The 20,193-nt window shown below is 39.2% G+C and overlaps 1 protein-coding gene across 3 annotated transcripts in view; it reads right to left on the bottom strand.

Moving 5' to 3' along the window:
• Positions 1-5,525: 5,525 nt before the first annotated feature.
• LOC117294415 (huntingtin-like) overlaps positions 5,526-20,193 on the bottom strand; it is a 77,639-nt gene continuing 62,971 nt past the window's right edge. For all 3 annotated transcript variants that reach the window (XM_033776802.1, XM_033776804.1, XM_033776803.1), the window contains 9 exons: positions 19,968-20,123; positions 16,755-16,942; positions 14,616-14,733; positions 14,122-14,267; positions 11,290-11,469; positions 9,876-10,038; positions 9,157-9,317; positions 8,353-8,443; positions 5,526-6,402 (listed from right to left, as the gene is read on the bottom strand). In XM_033776802.1, the coding sequence (XP_033632693.1) occupies positions 6,301-6,402; positions 8,353-8,443; positions 9,157-9,317; positions 9,876-10,038; positions 11,290-11,469; positions 14,122-14,267; positions 14,616-14,733; positions 16,755-16,942; positions 19,968-20,123 (1,305 nt within the window). In that variant the 3' untranslated portion in view covers positions 5,526-6,300. The remainder of the gene's footprint in view (positions 6,403-8,352; positions 8,444-9,156; positions 9,318-9,875; positions 10,039-11,289; positions 11,470-14,121; positions 14,268-14,615; positions 14,734-16,754; positions 16,943-19,967; positions 20,124-20,193) is intronic.

Raw genomic sequence — 20,193 nt, 5'->3', positions numbered from 1 at the left:
CCCTAGCCAGTCACAGGTCACATCGTCTATATGGAGCTTTATTACGATACCCTAGCCAGTCACAGGTCACATCGTCTATATGGAGCTTTATTACGATACCCTAGCCAGTCACAGGTCACATCGTCTATATGGAGCTGTATGACGATACCCTAGCCAGTCACAGGTCACATCGTCTATATGGAGCTTTATTACGATATCCTAGCCAGTCACAGGTCACATCGTCTATATGGAGCTTTATGACGATACCCTAGCCAGTCACAGGTCACATCGTCTATATGGAGCTTTATTACGATACCCTAGCCAGTCACAGGTCACATCGTCTATATGGAGCTGTATTATGATACCCTAGCCAGTCACAGGTCACATCGTCTATATGGAGCTGTATTATGATACCCTAGCCAGTCACAGGTCACATCGTCTATATGGAGCTGTATTACGATACCCTAGCCAGTCACAGGTCACATCGTCTATATGGAGCTGTATTACGATATCCTAGCCAGTCACAGGTCACATCGTCTATATGGAGCTGTATGACGATACCCTAGCCAGTCACAGGTCACATCGTCTATATGGAGCTTTATTACGATACCCTAGCCAGTCACAGGTCACATCGTCTATATGGAGCTTTATTACGATACCCTAGCCAGTCACAGGTCACATCGTCTATATGGAGCTGTATTACGATACCCTAGCCAGTCACAGGTCACATCGTCTATATGGAGCTGTATTATGATACCCTAGCCAGTCACAGGTCACATCGTCTATATGGAGCTGTATGACGATACCCTAGCCAGTCACAGGTCACATCGTCTATATGGAGCTGTATGACGATACCCTAGCCAGTCACAGGTCACATCGTCTATATGGAGCTTTATGACGATACCCTAGCCAGTCACAGGTCACATCGTCTATATGGAGCTTTATGACGATACCCTAGCCAGTCACAGGTCACATCGTCTATATGGAGCTGTATTACGATACCCTAGCCAGTCACAGGTCACATCGTCTATATGGAGCTGTATGACGATACCCTAGCCAGTCACAGGTCACATCGTCTATATGGAGCTGTATTACGATACCCTAGCCAGTCACAGGTCACATCGTCTATATGGAGCTGTATTACGATACCCTAGCCAGTCACAGGTCACATCGTCTATATGGAGCTGTATTATGATATCCTAGCCAGTCACAGGTCACATCGTCTATATGGAGCTGTATTATGATATCCTAGCCAGTCACAGGTCACATCGTCTATATGGAGCTGTATTATGATATCCTAGCCAGTCACAGGTCACATCGTCTATATGGAGCTGTATTATGATATCCTAGCCAGTCACAGGTCACATCGTCTATATGGAGCTTTATTACGATACCCTAGCCAGTCACAGGTCACATCGTCTATATGGAGCTTTATGACGATACCCTAGCCAGTCACAGGTCACATCGTCTATATGGAGCTTTATTACGATACCCTAGCCAGTCACAGGTCACATCGTCTATATGGAGCTGTATTACGATACCCTAGCCAGTCACAGGTCACATCGTCTATATGGAGCTGTATTACGATACCCTAGCCAGTCACAGGTCACATCGTCTATATGGAGCTGTATTACGATACCCTAGCCAGTCACAGGTCACATCGTCTATATGGAGCTGTATTACGATACCCTAGCCAGTCACAGGTCACATCGTCTATATGGAGCTTTATGACGATACCCTAGCCAGTCACAGGTCACATCGTCTATATGGAGCTGTATTATGATACCCTAGCCAGTCACAGGTCACATCGTCTATATGGAGCTGTATTACGATACCCTAGCCAGTCACAGGTCACATCGTCTATATGGAGCTGTATTATGATATCCTAGCCAGTCACAGGTCACATCGTCTATATGGAGCTGTATTATGATACCCTAGCCAGTCACAGGTCACATCGTCTATATGGAGCTTTATGACGATACCCTAGCCAGTCACAGGTCACATCGTCTATATGGAGCTGTATTACGATACCCTAGCCAGTCACAGGTCACATCGTCTATATGGAGCTTTATGACGATACCCTAGCCAGTCACAGGTCACATCGTCTATATGGAGCTGTATTACGATACCCTAGCCAGTCACAGGTCACATCGTCTATATGGAGCTGTATTACGATACCCTAGCCAGTCACAGGTCACATCGTCTATATGGAGCTTTATGACGATACCCTAGCCAGTCACAGGTCACATCGTCTATATGGAGCTGTATTATGATACCCTAGCCAGTCACAGATATTCATTCTTAACAGCACCTCAAAATCATTTTATTTAATAATAAAGGCCTACCTTGAAAAGTAGCTGAAACAAAGCAAAGACACTAAAACATGTTAATATTCCGATATATTTAATCATATTTTATTGCTATACATTAACATCTTTGGGAGAATATCCAAACCTCTGCAAAAAACAAATTCAAATATTGCAAGGTATGGAATTATCTTGACTACATTAACATGATTGACAGTGAATAAACAATTACTTTACAAACCAATAACAATATCTGAGAAATATCTGAAATTTGGTTTTCATATGTTTTCTTCTTGAAACATCCGTTACTTACAAAGAATACGAAATTCATTGCAAATTTGTTTAACTCGAAATTGCCTATTATACATGTACCATACATTTTACTAAAGCTAACAGTTGAACTGCAAGCTGAAGTATGGTACTTTATTACATTATTATTATTATTATTATTGTTATTATTATTATTATTGTTATTATTATTATTATTATTATTATTATTCAGTGATATTTCAACTCAAAATCGGTCATTTGACAACTTTATCCTTGTCAATTAAGTGGATTGATTGAGCAAGGAAGTTGAGTGGAAACACTTATTTGATTTGAACATTACTTTGTTTTATCGTACATCAATTGTCCACTTACAAGAAAGAACTTGTTCTACGACTTATTGTAGAACCCTTAATGGTCAAACTAGGTTTACTCATACACAAAATACAAATCTAGATTACAGTCCTTTCTTGAACAAACAAAAACATAAAGAAATTGTACTGACAACTGTAGAAATTCTATAAATGGCATCAAAGATCTCTTTGATTTGATATGACCTTTTCATTCACCATTCAAGATACCTTTTGATATCATCATTCTGAATTTATATGTGTTTATTTCTTGTTTTTCATGTGTTTATTTTTTGTTTTTCAATCGTCACTGATAGCAAGTTTGTACTAGAACATCAAATACGTGTTATAATACGACCAGTTATTACAAATAAACTAACTGAGAGCAAATTGTTCTCAGCTTATTACAGATAGTGTCACTTGTAAGAAACACAAATATGTAAAACAAACTAATCTGCATTGCATCACGATATCCAGTGTCCTGGAACCAATAATTGTTGCCCAACCTAATATGCTAAGAAAAACCTACAAACATGTCAACATGAATGTTGTCATGGTAGTGGTAAGCAGTAGTTATGGAATAGACATTGAGCTATACAGCCTTCCATGGTAACAGTATCTGCTTGCAGTCTGTACGAGATGAACCCCTTAATAGAATAAGTTCAATGTGACATTATACAATTGTTGCATGCTGTGACAAGGTCCATAGCTTTTGTACACCTGAGGCGAAGTCGAGGGTGTACAAAACCCATGGACCCCAATCACAGCGTGCAATATTTGTTTTGTTATACCTTGGTAACACTAATATTCCTCTTCTCAAAGTTATGTTGTTATCTTCAAACATTATTACGACGAAGTATTCATTGTTTGCAGACGAACAAGAAACAATTCCTGACTGTTCCCATGAACCCGCAGGTGTTTTGTACACACTACTGGAAATCAACCAACACTGGGAACGATCGAGGTGATGTACACCGGTTTACATCACTTTTCATGTTACCCAACTCCCGAGCCATGTAACATGTGATTTTGTTGCACATCACGTGATTGGCTCTCGACCAATCAAACTTCACACTTTGTTACCGAGGTATAACAATGATAAATGATCCCTTTCCAACACTGGATTAGGAACTGGATACACCTGTGAACAATGCAGATTTCAATCTTATTTTCTATATAACATTCTAAGGTACATCAGGGCCCAATTTCATGGCTCTGCTTACCATAAGCAAAGAATTGGCACTTACGGAAGCAGGGAATTCTGTGCTTATGTCAAGCGTATTTCACAGGTTAGCGGGGAATTTTGGCTTCTGCGTTTGCGTACTCCACGTAACTAGGCATTCTACACTTTCACAGCTAGCGCTTGTACGTAAGCGGAGAATGGTGATTGTAAGTGCAGAGTTCGGCGGTAAGCAGAACCATGTGAAATTGGGCCCAGGTTTGGTTAATTAATGTGTGCACATATGTGACATGTTCGAATTGGATATTTATTTTGTACAGTCATAAACAAATTTGACAATTTTTAAACTATACATGAATTTTACATTTTTGTAACATCCTCTTTGTCTCTACATTCATAATAATAATAATGATTATATACATTCAGCATTTGACAAAAATTACATTTATTTACAAATGCTATTTATTTCAATTGTATAATTCTAGGACTTGTGGTAAATTTCCTTGAAAATAAAAGGAAAGGATACGAGAAAGGATTGGAAGATTTGGAGCATCCAACTAATAATGATTCTAGTACGTCCACTTAAGGTTACCTCTAGTCAATATAGAAACATGACAAAATAAACAGGTGGATTTCAATTTATTGGTGCAAGATTTTTAAGTGGTTAGCTACTTGGTGACATCAAGATCAGGATTTGGAATAAATGTCCCCCTACAATTCTCAAAGTTACCTCAATAGCTGTAGCTAGCATGTGGAGTTTAACAAAAGAAGACAACAGCAACATGTCTGGGGAAAAGGGCCTCATTATACAGCTGACTGAAACATGGTTATCTTTCACAATTAAAATAAATTATCATAGAAATAATAACAACCACAAGATAAATGCAGAATTGACAATGAATGATATTTACTTGACACAGAAAAGTGAAAATAGTGACTAACTTAAAATCTGAGTAATAAAGGAAGTTATTTCAGAAACAAATAATAAGTATACTGTTGTTTTGTATTGCCGCCATTTCTGGGTTGTGGCAGCACAATGTTTTGAACACGAGGGCAGGGCAAAATCGTCATTTGTAACTTGTTATGCAATTTAAGTGTCTTCATCAATGATTTACACACTTTCATTGACAAAACAGTATGACAAAATTATGTAAAATATAATTATTAAAGAATTTGAAATAAAACAGAAAAAGAATACTGAAATTCTGTCGAAAAACCTTGTCGATATAACACATTTAGAGATGCTATCGTGCAGTTTCTGGGTCTATCGCACTTAAATCACCTATTGTCTGCTCAGTTTTTAGGATTCAATTTCTGTTCTGTAGTCTATGGGTGTGTTCGTTTAGCTTCCCTGGGTCGACCCCGGTCTTCCCCCGGTGCATTCGAAAGCTTTGACGTCATTCCAGGGGCTCACCCGGGTCAGCCCCCATTGCCCTGCTTGTGGAGTGGGTCACTTGGGGGTGACCCGAGATGCATGGCATCACCACGAGAGGGCGAGCATGATCGTTCGATTAGCACTTGTCAGGGGCTCAGCTGAGTGAGCTCGGGGTCGACCTAGGGAAGCTAATCGAACGCACCGAATAACTATAGTCAGTGTTCTATACATCATAATGGCCTGTCACGAAAATTGTGTAAATCGATGAAATAGACACCTATTTCACGTCAAGAGCCAAAAGACAATGATTTTACGTATTATTGTACAAAACATTGCGCTGTGACCCACCAATGGTGGCACAGCCACCGGCAGCGTACAGCACTTGCATGTTTGGGCTAACATGGAACAGTATATAGTGTTGGATCACAATTTGGTCACAATGTACATCCATTCCAAATAATGACTTTATAATATATGAATAAAAACCAGGTTTCAAAACATCATTGTGTTATATCCGCATGTATCTTGTGACTTTCACAATGCATTGAATTTGTACTGGAAAAAAAAAATATCAAACCTTATTTATAAAATTTTTTTAATCCGTTCATTACAGATTACACATCTTAGCAATGATTAAAGAACCAGACGGCCAAATAAAAAAAAACAAGGGATGAGAAATAGAAGTATCAATCCAATCAGCCGATCCCAGCATATGAGGACAGGTCTAAACTAAAACAACAACTTCTGAATGTAAATTTCACAAATACTGTACAGTACCTTGTGAAAACAGGCTTGGTTTTTGTGGAAGCTGGATATCTGTAAATGATTGTAAAGCTGTGGTCTTTACAGACACCCAATAAGTTGTGCATAGACAGGATCAGTAGATGTTGTAGCAGCAGACTGGAATGTTGACATGAAGGCTCGTTTACTGGATTCTTCAGTCACCTGAAGGAAAACAAACAAACCTTTGTAAACTATCAAAGTAGCCATACAGATGGAAGACTTGATTATTGTTGCGTTGTTCACTGGTTTGAATGCAACATTCTGGGCCTGTAGTCACCTGTACATGTATCTACTCATAAGCGCTTCAAGTCTGTCTTCATACAATGCTTGCTGACTTTAAGGATACATACACGCTAGCAGAAATTATTTGCTTCTCTTTCAACTAATTGTGCTTCCGGTGGGTACAACTCTTCAACTACTACTACACAAGTTGTTTTATTGCTTACAGTTATGAAATTCAGCCATTGTTGCATCATCCAACTCTTCATGAATTGTTCACGGGTTGGAGAAAACCAATCTACACTGGCTTCCCGACTATTTACTGCTCGAAAGCAAGCGGATATAGGTACAGATACAGACATGATAACCGTATCCGTTCACGCCAGCCACTTGTTGGATTTTGTTTCGCAAAATATAGGTACAGACCCCAAGTGTTATACACTGCATTTTCTCATCGTTTTGCTTGCAAATGACTAACAATTTTCTACCTAAACTGCTCACATAAAGTAAGGAAACTTTTTTAAAACCAGTATATTTGTTATTATTTAATACTCTCTTGGTATATGGTATATATCAATGCAAAGCTGAACTGTTCCTCTTCAAAATGATACCACATTTGCAATTATTACATGTTGCTGAACTTGGCTACACAAATAACAATGAGGCAAAGTCACAAACCAAATGTGCCAAAATTACTGTTGTCTGTGAATGGTCAATAGGTAATGCTCAATAATCAAACCGATCAAGCTTTTCAGAACCATTAATGGTTTACACAATGATTTGCACCAGTGAGCTCATCGGACACAATTTACCCTCATCTCTTGTAAAACACCTTGTTTGATGGGTATTTGCAAGACGATATTCTACAGCCGATTGCAGTCCCATACTTGCAGACTCTTGGACCAAATGCCATCTTTCAATATGACAACGCTCGCCCCCATCGAGCCCGACTGGTGACTGACTACCTGAACAATGTTGGGGTGCACCGGATGGATTGGCCTGCTAACAGTCCAGACCTGAATCCCATGGAACATCTGTGGGACCAGCTTGGCCTCGCTGTCCGTGCCAGAACCACCAACACATCAACTGTGGCTGACCTAACCAGGTTCCTTTATGAAGAATGGAACGCCATCCCTCATCATCTGCGCATAACAAGACTTGTGTGCAGCATGAGAAGAAGGTGCCAGGCTGTCATCAACGCCTTCGGATCATCCACTCGTTACTGAACTTCTTGTATCAATAAAGTGTATTAAGATCAGTAAGTTGTCTCGCTATATACCAAACCTCTTGTCTCAATAAAGTGGAATAAGATCAGTAAGTTGTCTTGCTTGTTTGAATTACAGTGTCAATTTGATTATTCACACAGTAACACAAAATTGCTAATTTCGGCACATTTGATTAGTGACTTTGTCTCATTCTCATTAACGTGGTCAAGTCCAGCAACATGTAATCATTGCAACTGTGGTATCATTTTGAAGAGGAACAGTTCAGCTTTGCATTGATATATACCATATACAAAGAGAGTATTAAATAATAACAAATATACTGGATTGAAAAAAGTTTCCTTACTTTTTGTGAGCAGTTTATATTGAGCACGAAACCAATGAAAGCAATTCCGTGGGAAATGTTTTTGATCTGGGACAAAGAGACAACTAAAAAGTCTGCAAAACGGTATCCATTGCTAATGTGTGTGCAAAATATGATAGTCTCGGATACGCGTCACCTGAACACACAAAGTGTCGACGTATCGGGTACTGTATGTGTATCCGTAGACTTGCGAAACCTCTCTAATAAATATCGTTGGCAACCAACAAAAGCAAAACAGTACCTATCTGCACCGTGAATAGTTGTATCCAAACTAACAAGTTAAAACAACTGACTAATTGACAATACCTGATTAGTGTAGAAGTCCTTGGCAACCACCAGGAAGTATTTCTTGTCAATTGCCTCCAGACGTCCCATTCTGCCTACAATGTGAGGTAATCTAATTATTGATAAGTTAAGGTGTTATCAAATCATCTTTAGGATCAATTTGTACATATATCTGTACACTTTGACTGAGAATATGCGTCAAACATGAGTACTTAGTTGCCTTCAGTATTGCGTCCAAAATTTACTTTCTCATTCATCAAATTTTCCAGTTTTTGTTTAATGACATGATTAATTGATGATTAATCCCGATGCAAATTTAACCTTTGTTAAAGACACTGGATACTATTGATATTTGTCAAAGACCAGACTTTGCGTGTCTCAACATTAGCATAAAATAACAAGCCTGTGCAAATTTGAGCTCAATTGGTCATCGAAGTTGCGAGAAAATTATGAAAGAAAAAACACACTCAGGTGGACGAATTTGTGTGCTTTCAGATAGGAATAAAACAATTCTGGCTAGAAGTCTTTTATTATTTTAGTGAGAAATAACCTCTTTCTCAAACTCTATGCTACTTCAGAGGGAGCCGTTTCCCACAATTTGTTATGCTATCAACAGCTCCCCAATAGTCGTTACCAAGTAAGGTTTTAAAGTAATGTTTGTTTTGAGTAACTACCAAACGTGTACCTTCCCTTTAAATGAGTGATTTATATTTTATATAACAAATTACAGCATAAGTTGTTTATAAGTAGGTTTCGGGAGGAGAAGCATTTGAAGAAGAAAAAAGAGCAGTATAAAAAAAATATATTGATATTACAAAAGGATACAGAGCTCGAATCCATGGGTTGGTAGAAGCACTGATGAAAAAGCAGGTTAAACTCCATATTGCCATGGCAACTGGTGTACGCTGTGTGAAGTTAGAGAGGGACAGCATAACCCAGTCTCGTACTCCTTGTGGCTGGCCCTGACTATGGAGACTACCAAACACCTACATTGTATGGACAGAGTCAAATTATTACTGGTTAGACTTACAATCTGTACTCCAAATTGCTCTGTAATCACCCCCACTATTCCCTGCGTCAGTACACAACAGCCCAAATAGTGTGCCTGCTATAGGGCACATATATGCACCGATGCACCATATAAATTTCCATACACATCAATTCTTTTAACTTCTCTTAAGCAGACCAGTGATTACATCGTCAATCCAATGTGAGTGCACATCCATCATCAACTCATCATGACTGTTTTCTGAAGAAGAGTGTGGGTTCGAGTCCCGATCGTGACACTTGTGTCCTGAAGCAAGATACTTAACCATGATTGCTACGTAAAGTTGGGGAGGTATTGCTGTCTGCTCTACAAGCCAGGCTTCTGATGGATGATACCAAAGCCTACATCCGTCTGAACTGTTTCAGCCCCAGGAGTAGGTGGCAAAGGCCCTGGAAAAACTAAACTGAGCCCACACCTTGGAGTGGCCTTGGGGCGACTTGTAAAAACAAAAGAAATTGTGTTTAATAATTTCTAGTAAGAAAAGCCCCTAGTTTACCTTGAAGACCACAGTAGCCATGAGCTGGGGGTGAGGTTGCTGATTGGACAGGAACTCTCCTATCACTTTATTCATAACATCTTGTAATGAGAAGAAATCACTGACACATGCCGGTAGAATCTGAGCCACAGCACGAGCCTCACTGGGGTAACCCTTACGGATTCTAGGTACAAATACAATAAAGTGTCTTCTTTAGATCTTCTAAAAAACATCCCTAGCTTAACATTAGCTTGTAAACTTCAAAATCTCAGTTTTTAGTTGTAATGTTGATCCTATGTTGTGCTGATGCAATAACATGCTTACTCTGTCTTTCTTTATGTTATATTGAACAGTATACAAATATTGACTGCTTTGATTGCTATGGATAACATTGTTATGTCAGTGGTCTAGTTGGTATGACACTGCTCTAGAATGGCAAAGGTCGTGGGTTCCAATCCCAACCGAGTAATACGTCAGGAAAGTATTGAGTATACAGTGCTAACACACATTGGTGTATATGGGTAAAAACCCCAATTATGAATGCTATGTTAGTTGAAATATGAAGGCTTGATCAGTAAACTACATTCCACACAAAGAGTGTATATTCCTTATTGAGTGCTTTTGCTACAATCAATGCTGTTTACCCGAAAGTGTTATGCCAGATTAATAAGGGATCAATGTGTGGTGAACAGGTTTTCAACTAGTGGTTTAAACCCAACGAGGCCTGGTTCTTCATAATTTTACCGAGACGAAGTCGAGGTCAATTATCAATAACCACGCCTCGGCAAGTAACCACTAGTTGAAAATCGATTCAACACACTTTGATTCCCATTCATAAATACCTTTTTGGTTAAAAGGCGAAATAAAGTAAGAAACTCTGTAAACCTTATCCGTTTCCGAATGCTTGAGCTCTGTATGTTTCCACCTTCATGGTATGTTCAGTATACATGTTACATGCAATGTACGACGTCCGTACGCGTGTGTTTTACGGTTTCGTTCGTGCGCACGCGCGTATAGTCTCGGTGCATATTCACTGGTTTTCCTTTCACACACAGCGCAGCCAACTCGCCGACAGCGCCTGCATCGCCCGTAACAAGAAACGTCTTACATCAAGACTAGCGCAGAGTCTCCGCTCACAATCGGTTATAAACACTGGTCATTATGAACGGTTTAAACACCCCCACATGACCCGCTCTCCAGCAATAGGAATAGCGAAACTGTCTGAGGTATTTATGAATGCTTAATAAAACACATACATTACGTGCTATGCGAAAAACAGCCAACAAGTAAAACATGTGCCTTGTGTGCACTTATAATACCACCAGGCGCCTGGAAGCATTCTTAATGGTTTTGGCACTATGTAAATGTGTTTTAGTTTTATTATTATTATTATCACCAGCAAAACAATAAAAGAGAACTTGACAATGTCGCTCACCTATCAAACAAAACTGAAATCCTTTCCATCGCCATGACCTGACTCTCAGGGTCATGTGATTCACATTCTCTTTCTGATTGGTAGTCGGTTCCTTGAGTTTGTTTGTCCTTCTGAGTGTACATACTGGTTAACAGTAATCCCAATGCTGACATAGCATGAAGAGGAGATGGCATGCACAACCTGTATTACAGGAAACAATCAATCAATCAATCAGTTTATTTCCACAGTTTCAAAATCACAATCAGTGTCAAATCATAGGCAATGTATTAGTTGGAAATAAAGAAATAAATAGTTGTTTGATAAGATTAATTAAATGAATAATAATCATTGACATTCGTGAAACTGTGGGGGACCCATACAGAAGCAAGGCTTGTAAGGGTATGGTTCCCTGAGCAAGCTTGTGCATTGAGCCGATAATTATTTAAATTGATGTGTTGTGGAAGAAGATACCCCTCCAGGTACGAAACATGTCCCGGAAAGGACAGGTGTACTCAAAAAGGCTCAATGCACAAGCTGCTAACAATGAAAGTAGTTACCTGTAACAACGAACAATGGACAAAACAAACAAAGACAAACAAAGACGGGTCAGCAAAGTAAGAAAGGCAACATCTATCAACAATATGAATTCAACAAAGTACACTAAAATTTACGCTTAAATATAGAAAGACTTTTTGAGGCTTTAAGTTGAGAGTTGAGCGAGTTCCAGAGCTTGGGTCCCTCAAGTTTAACTGTTTTATAAGTAAGAGAAGTACGGGTATATGGTATATGAAGGTTGGAGGCTTGACGAGTAAAGTGCGAGTGAATCTCATGATTGTGTGTAAATATACTATTAATTGAGGATGGTAAAGTATTACGGGTAGACTGATACACGAGGGACCCAAGTTGGTGATAATAAATGTCTTTGACTTTAAGAGTCTTATGTTTAGTAAAAAAGGGACTTGTATGCGAACGAAAATCAGCAAAATTAATGGTACGTAAAGCCCGTTTCTGTAGGAGGAGAATTCTGTTCAGTTTGTTGATTGAACTACCTCCCCATGCCAGTATACCATAATTAAGATACGATCCGATTAATGTGTTATAAAGAGAATCTAGTACTTTTGCTGGGACAAGAAATTTGATCTTATTAATCACCCCAATATTTCTAGAAATTATTTTACATAACTGGTCAATATGAGAATCCCACTTTAATCCCGAGTCAATATATAACCCCAAAAATTTACAACACTAAGTTTTTTTAATAACAGTGTTAACAATTTTAACATCGCAAGGAATTTCATTGCCAGTACTGCTAAACACCATGAAATTGTTTTTTTCAATATTGAGAGACAGTCCATTGGGGTAATCATTACTGTATCATCTGACAAGAGGAAACAAAACCATGGGGTAATCATCATTATATAACACCCAAGCAGATCCTTGCCATTTGATGGGAGGATTGTCCATCACGTGTTAGCAAATAAAAGTACTATTGCATGCTATGTCACTCCGCATGCATTTTTCGTTCCCTCCGAAAAGTACTATTACATGCTGAGCAAAAAACATTACTGCGTGCGCTTGTCTTTGGTAACGCAGCAGTGTTAATACATGCAAGGCACATACATTCGGCGTCTGCGTGTCTCAAAATAGCTGTACAGAACGCACATTGTCAAACAGGGCGACCCACAATTTCACAGTAAGAAATTGTAGGCCTAGGCTTTGTTTATTTTGAAAGTTGTATCTCCAATCAATATGACGAAAAATCTACTTGGTTAAATTATAAAACAAATAATGAATGTTTTCATTCGTGCAATATTGCACGAATATTGCACGAACGAAAAACATTCATTATTTGTTTTATAATTTATTGAAGTAGATCTTTGTCATTTTGATGTTCCATTCAACTTGGCTCCACCTCGTTGAATAAAACATTTTATATAACACCCAAGCAGATCCTTGCCATTTGATTGGAGGATTGTCCGTCACGTGATAGCAAATAAAAGTACCATTGCACGCTGAGTCACTCACCGTGCTTTTTCGTTCCATCCGAAAAGTACCATTGCACGCTGCCAGCGTGCAATGGTACTTTTCGGATGGAATGAAAAGCGTGCGCGTTGTCTTCGGTAACGCAGCAAGGCATATTAGTAAATTAATTACTAGCATTCGTCTTCTACAATTAAAAATTGGAGGCCTACGCTTTGTTTGTTTTGAAAGTTGTATCTTTCAATCAAAATGACAAAGATCTACTTGGATGTTATATAAAACAAATAATGAATGTTTTTCATTCGTGCAATGGTGCGAATATGTTCATTCGTTGAAAGCTGGAATGTTCCATTCAACTCGGCTCCGCCTCGTTGAATAGAACATTCCATCTTTCAACTCATGAACATATTTGCACCATTGCACTCATAAACATTCATTATGTGTATACCATCTTTCAACTCATGAACATATTCGCACCATTGCACTCATAAACATTCATTATTTGTATACTGTATCATCTGATTAGAGGAAACAAAACCATGGGGTAGTCAATATAATATTGGTCTCATGTCATCACTTCCAACACAACCCTTATCACAGGCTTACCTATTGGTTGCCCAAACTCAACCCTTATCACAGGCTTACCTATTGGTTGCCCAAACTCAACCCTTATCACAGGCTTACCTATTGGTTGCCCAAACTCAACCCTTATCACAGGCTTACCTATTGGTTGCCCAAACTCAACCCTTATCACAGGCTTACCTATTGGTTGCCCAAACTCTTTTTTGTAAGATGTGATTTCTTTTCATAATCTTTATAAATTAAGATGCCATTGCTAGTGTTTGAATAACTCAATACAATAAGAGAGTTTACCTGTCCATACTGAGCTTGGTGAGTACTTCAGCCTCTTGAGTTGAGAGTAAACCAGAGAGGAGTAATCGTTCTAATCCTCTCATGATAGCTTGGTAGACACTAGGTGAAGTAGCTCCATCACTCATTGATGCCATTGATATACAACTCTGTTTGCAACAACAAAACCACAATATCAACTTCATTGTCACACTTTCAGAGTGCAATATGCAATTACAGTTTTGTTCAAAAATCCTTTCTGTTGGCAGCCTGTTTCTGCCAGCAGAACTGATCTACTTTGCATAAAATAAAATAGTAAAGCAAGGTGTGTCAAAGAAGGTGCAGAAAGTAATGCCCATCAATTGTATTGGCAAGCTGGAAACCAATATACACGTACATAGGTTAAGCAGGAAAACTATCGGTTTATGCCAACAAAATCTGACCGGTGGTCTTTTTTTTTTTTGCTGAGAAAAGATTTGTTTTATTTTACAATTTGTCATAAGTTATTTGTTACCTACCTGCATTATGGCCCTTGTGAAGTCAGTACTTTTTATGTAGTTGTAATAATACTCAATGACGTAGAAGGCTATCGTTAACATAGCCAAAGTGTGTCGTTGACTTGCAAGACTACTGCAACTAAACAATACAAACAAATCATTTCATTACAGTATCAAACAATTTCACAAATTTCAAAAACTCCAAGTATTTGTCTTGGGAATTGTGGTTGTGGTTTAAAATGTACATACAATATACTTTACTGCGGCTTTTGATTACCTTCAAAGGCACTGGACACTATTGGTAATTACTCAAAGTAATTGGGAGCATAAAAACTTACTGGTATAAAACATTATGAGAGGCGGCTCCCTCTGAACTAACGTAGTTTTTGAGAAAGAGGTAATTTTCCACAAATTTGATTTTGAGGTCCCAAAATCAAGCATCTGAAAGCGCACAACTTATAGTCACAAGAGGGTGTTTTTTCTTTCATTATTATCTCGCAACTTCGACGACCAATTGAGTTCAAATTTCCAAAGTTTGTTATTTTGTGCATATGTTAAGATACACCAAGTGAGAATACTGGTCTACGACAATTACCAATAGTGTCCAGTGCCTTTAAAGACAGTGGACAGTATCGGTAATTGTCAAAGATCAGTCTTCTCACTTGGTGTATCTCAACATGTGCATAAAATAACAAACCTGTGAAAATTTGAGCTCAATCAGTCGTCGAAGTTGCAAGATAATAATGAAAGAAAAAACACCCTTGTCACACAAAATGTGTGCTTCAGTTGCTTGATTTCAAGACCTCAAATTCTAAATCTGAGGTCTTGAAATCAAATTTGTGGAAAATTTCTTCTTTCTCGAAACTACGCTACTTCAGAGGGAGCCGTTTCTCACAATGTTTTATACCATCAACATCTCCCCATTACTCGTCACCAAGAAAGGTTTTATGCTAATAATTATTTTGAGTAATTACCAATCGTGTCCACTGCCTTTCAATTGAATGGAAAATGGACCACATGGCAGCATTAAATATTGTACAAAAACACCTCTTTTGTTCAAAACCACTCTCTCTCTGATGATCAAACCAATCACCGACCCCAAGGCAGAACTCTAACCGAATCACGTAAATTCCTCTAATCATTCCTAAATATCTAGGTCAATCCAATCTGCAAATCATTTCTCTTTAAAGTCAACATCCCGCGCATACATCACAAGTGAGTATTGTCTTAATTACTGTGAAAGGTGAGTTTTATGGAAATTTGTTATTCCATGTGATTTATGTTTTGATTGTTACAACATTGCTGCCAAAAGTACATATTGACTATTATTAAACTTCAGTTTATATAGGCCCTATCGATGCTTAAATAAGGGAATCAATGTGTGGTGAATAATTTACCGCGACTTCGTCTCGGTAAAATTATCAAGAACCAGGCCTCGTTGGGATTAAACCACTAGTTGAAAACCGATTCAACACACTTTGATTCCCATTCATAAATACCTTTTTGGTAAAAAAGTTAAATAAATGCGAAAATTATAATTGTTTAATGATTTCTTTCAACACAACACCCCTCCAGCTATGAAATGGTAAGGCCCTCGGGTAAACAACTCCTTACAAGGAGATGCTGTGCGCGTCGCGCAGATCGCGTGATGTGGCACAACTGTTCCAGCCGTTGCTCTCGACCATTAGGAATGAAGAAACTGTCTTATAAGCACAGGTGCAAGCTCGCGTGTCACGCCCATGTTTCAACACTTTTTACTGGTGTTATATCATCCGTTCAAACACCCCCACGTGATGCCCTCTCGACCAAACAGAATGAATAAACTGCCTTAGGTATTTATGAATATTATTTTCGCTACATGCCAAAATTATACATCTGATGGGGGTTAATTTGCATTTCTTTTTGTAGAACCAAGATTGCACTAGGTTGAAATTATCAATGGTTCCAACCACAATCAGATGTGCACCTTTGAAGCATTCAGCCAACTTTGTGTTATTATTAATTATAATGTTATTATAACTTAAGTTAATACTGATTGATGCCATTTATCCCAATAGGCTATGGCAACACAGAAGTCTGCTAGATGGTAGAGTATTTTAATTCCACTAAATGTTAGTAAAGGGTTTTGTCGTTGATAAAATCCCTAATGTTTGCACTTACTGTGAGTTGTAGTGAAGGTTCCGTGCCACATAATCAGATACCACTGGAATAAAGACATTGATTTCTTCCACAGCATCTGACTCTAGAATGTAGAGGGCTCCATACAAGGCACCTACACGGCTAGGTAGATGAGTACTACGTAGTGTCACTTCAAGAAGCTTACTCACCTTCTCAGACAAGTCCTTCTCCTAATAAAAAAAGGCAAATCAGAAATACAGACTAAACTTTCTCAAACTTGACAATCATCAAATGTTTCAATCGTTTCCACAGCAAAACAGAAACTTATTGTGATTGTAATCAACAATGGGCAAAGTGAGTAAATGGATGCAAGTCAGTTGTATTATAGTGTGTACTCACCAGGCCTAGGATGGCTGCAGCTGCCAAGCAATGTGATTGTAATCAACAATGGGCAAAGTGAGTAAATGGATGTAAGTCAGTTGTATTATAGTGTGTACTCACCAGGCCTAGGATGGCTGCAGCTGCCAAGCAATGTGATTGTAATCAACAATGGGCAAAGTGAGTAAATGGATGTAAGTCAGTTGTATTATAGTGTGTACTCACCAGGCCTAGGATGGCTGCAGCTGCCAAGCAATGTGATTGTAATCAACAATGGGCAAAGTGAGTAAATGGATGTAAGTCAGTTGTATTATAGTGTGTACTCACCAGGCCTAGGATGGCTGCAGCTGCCAAGCAATGTGATTGTAATCAACAATGGGCAAAGTGAGTAAATGGATGTAAGTCCGTTGTATTATAGTGTGTACTCACCAGGCCTAGGATGGCTGCAGCTGCCAAGCAATGTGATTGTTATCAACAATGGGCAAAGTGAGTAAATGGATGTAAGTCAGTTGTATTATAGTGTGTACTCACCAGGCCTAGGATGGCTGCAGCTGCCAAGCAATGTGATTGTAATCAACAATGGGCAAAGTGAGTAAATGGATGTAAGTCAGTTGTATTATAGTGTGTACTCACCAGGCCTAGGATGGCTGCAGCTGCCAAGCAATGTGATTGTAATCAACAATGCGCAAAGTGAGTAAATGGATGTAAGTCAGTTGTATTATAGTGTGTACTCACCAGGCCTAGGATGGCTGCAGCTGCCAAGCAATGTGATTGTAATCAACAATGGGCAAAGTGAGTAAATGGATGTAAGTCCGTTGTATTATAGTGTGTACTCACCAGGCCTAGGATGGCTGCAGCTGCCAAGCAATGTGATTGTAATCAACAATGGGCAAAGTGAGTAAATGGATGTAAGTCAGTTGTATTATAGTGTGTACTCACCAGGCCTAGGATGGCTGCAGCTGCCAAGCAATGTGATTGTAATCAACAATGGGCAAAGTGAGTAAATGGATGTAAGTCAGTTGTATTATAGTGTGTACTCACCAGGCCTAGGATGGCTGCAGCTGCCAAGCAATGTGATTGTAATCAACAATGGGCAAAGTGAGTAAATGGATGTAAGTCAGTTGTATTATAGTGTGTACTCACCAGGCCTAGGATGGCTGCAGCTGCCAAGCAATGTGATTGTAATCAACAATGGGCAAAGTGAGTAAATGGATGTAAGTCCGTTGTATTATAGTGTGTACTCACCAGGCCTAGGATGGCTGCAGCTGCCAAGCAATGTGATTGTTATCAACAATGGGCAAAGTGAGTAAATGGATGTAAGTCAGTTGTATTATAGTGTGTACTCACCAGGCCTAGGATGGCTGCAGCTGCCAAGCAATGTGATTGTAATCAACAATGGGCAAAGTGAGTAAATGGATGTAAGTCAGTTGTATTATAGTGTGTACTCACCAGGCCTAGGATGGCTGCAGCTGCCAAGCAATGTGATTGTAATCAACAATGCGCAAAGTGAGTAAATGGATGTAAGTCAGTTGTATTATAGTGTGTACTCACCAGGCCTAGGATGGCTGCAGCTGCCAAGCAATGTGATTGTAATCAACAATGGGCAAAGTGAGTAAATGGATGTAAGTCCGTTGTATTATAGTGTGTACTCACCAGGCCTAGGATGGCTGCAGCTGCCAAGCAATGTGATTGTAATCAACAATGGGCAAAGTGAGTAAATGGATGCAAGTCAGTTGTATTATAGTGTGTACTCACCAGGCCTAGGATGGCTGCAGCTGCCAAGCAATGTGATTGTAATCAACAATGGGCAAAGTGAGTAAATGGATGCAAGTCAGTTGTATTATAGTGTGTACTCACCAGGCCTAGGATGGCTGCAGCTGCCAAGCAATGTGATTGTAATCAACAATGGGCAAAGTGAGTAAATGGATGTAAGTCAGTTGTATTATAGTGTGTACTCACCAGGCCTAGGATGGCTGCAGCTGCCAAGCAATGTGATTGTAATCAACAATGGGCAAAGTGAGTAAATGGATGTAAGTCAGTTGTATTATAGTGTGTACTCACCAGGCCTAGGATGGCTGCAGCTGCCAAGCAATGTGATTGTAATCAACAATGGGCAAAGTGAGTAAATGGATGTAAGTCCGTTGTATTATAGTGTGTACTCACCAGGCCTAGGATGGCTGCAGCTGCCAAGCAATGTGATTGTAATCAACAATGGGCAAAGTGAGTAAATGGATGTAAGTCCGTTGTATTATAGTGTGTACTCACCAGGCCTAGGATGGCTGCAGCTGCCAAGCAATGTGATTGTTATCAACAATGGGCAAAGTGAGTAAATGGATGTAAGTCAGTTGTATTATAGTGTGTACTCACCAGGCCTAGGATGGCTGCAGCTGCCAAGCAATGTGATTGTAATCAACAATGGGCAAAGTGAGTAAATGGATGTAAGTCAGTTGTATTATAGTGTGTACTCACCAGGCCTAGGATGGCTGCAGCTGCCAAGCAATGTGATTGTAATCAACAATGCGCAAAGTGAGTAAATGGATGTAAGTCAGTTGTATTATAGTGTGTACTCACCAGGCCTAGGATGGCTGCAGCTGCCAAGCAATGTGATTGTAATCAACAATGGGCAAAGTGAGTAAATGGATGTAAGTCCGTTGTATTATAGTGTGTACTCACCAGGCCTAGGATGGCTGCAGCTGCCAAGCAATGTGATTGTAATCAACAATGGGCAAAGTGAGTAAATGGATGTAAGTCAGTTGTATTATAGTGTGTACTCACCAGGCCTAGGATGGCTGCAGCTGCCAAGCAATGTGATTGTAATCAACAATGGGCAAAGTGAGTAAATGGATGCAAGTCAGTTGTATTATAGTGTGTACTCACCAGGCCTAGGATGGCTGCAGCTTTACATATTCCAGGCACAGCATATTGAGTAACAAGTTCATCTTCTACCGGATGATTCTTATTCACTTCAAGGAGTGTATCAAACATCCACTCATACTGACCTCGCTGTGTAAACACATCGGATATCACTAACACCTAGTGAGGAAGGAAACAAAATAACTTCTTATTCTTCATATGGATTGCAATAACTAATACTGTTGGGAGT

Source organism: Asterias rubens, chromosome 9, assembly GCF_902459465.1.
Source record: "Asterias rubens chromosome 9, eAstRub1.3, whole genome shotgun sequence".
NCBI lineage: Eukaryota > Metazoa > Echinodermata > Asteroidea > Forcipulatida > Asteriidae > Asterias > Asterias rubens.
This window is presented reverse-complemented; position numbering and strand designations above follow the sequence as displayed.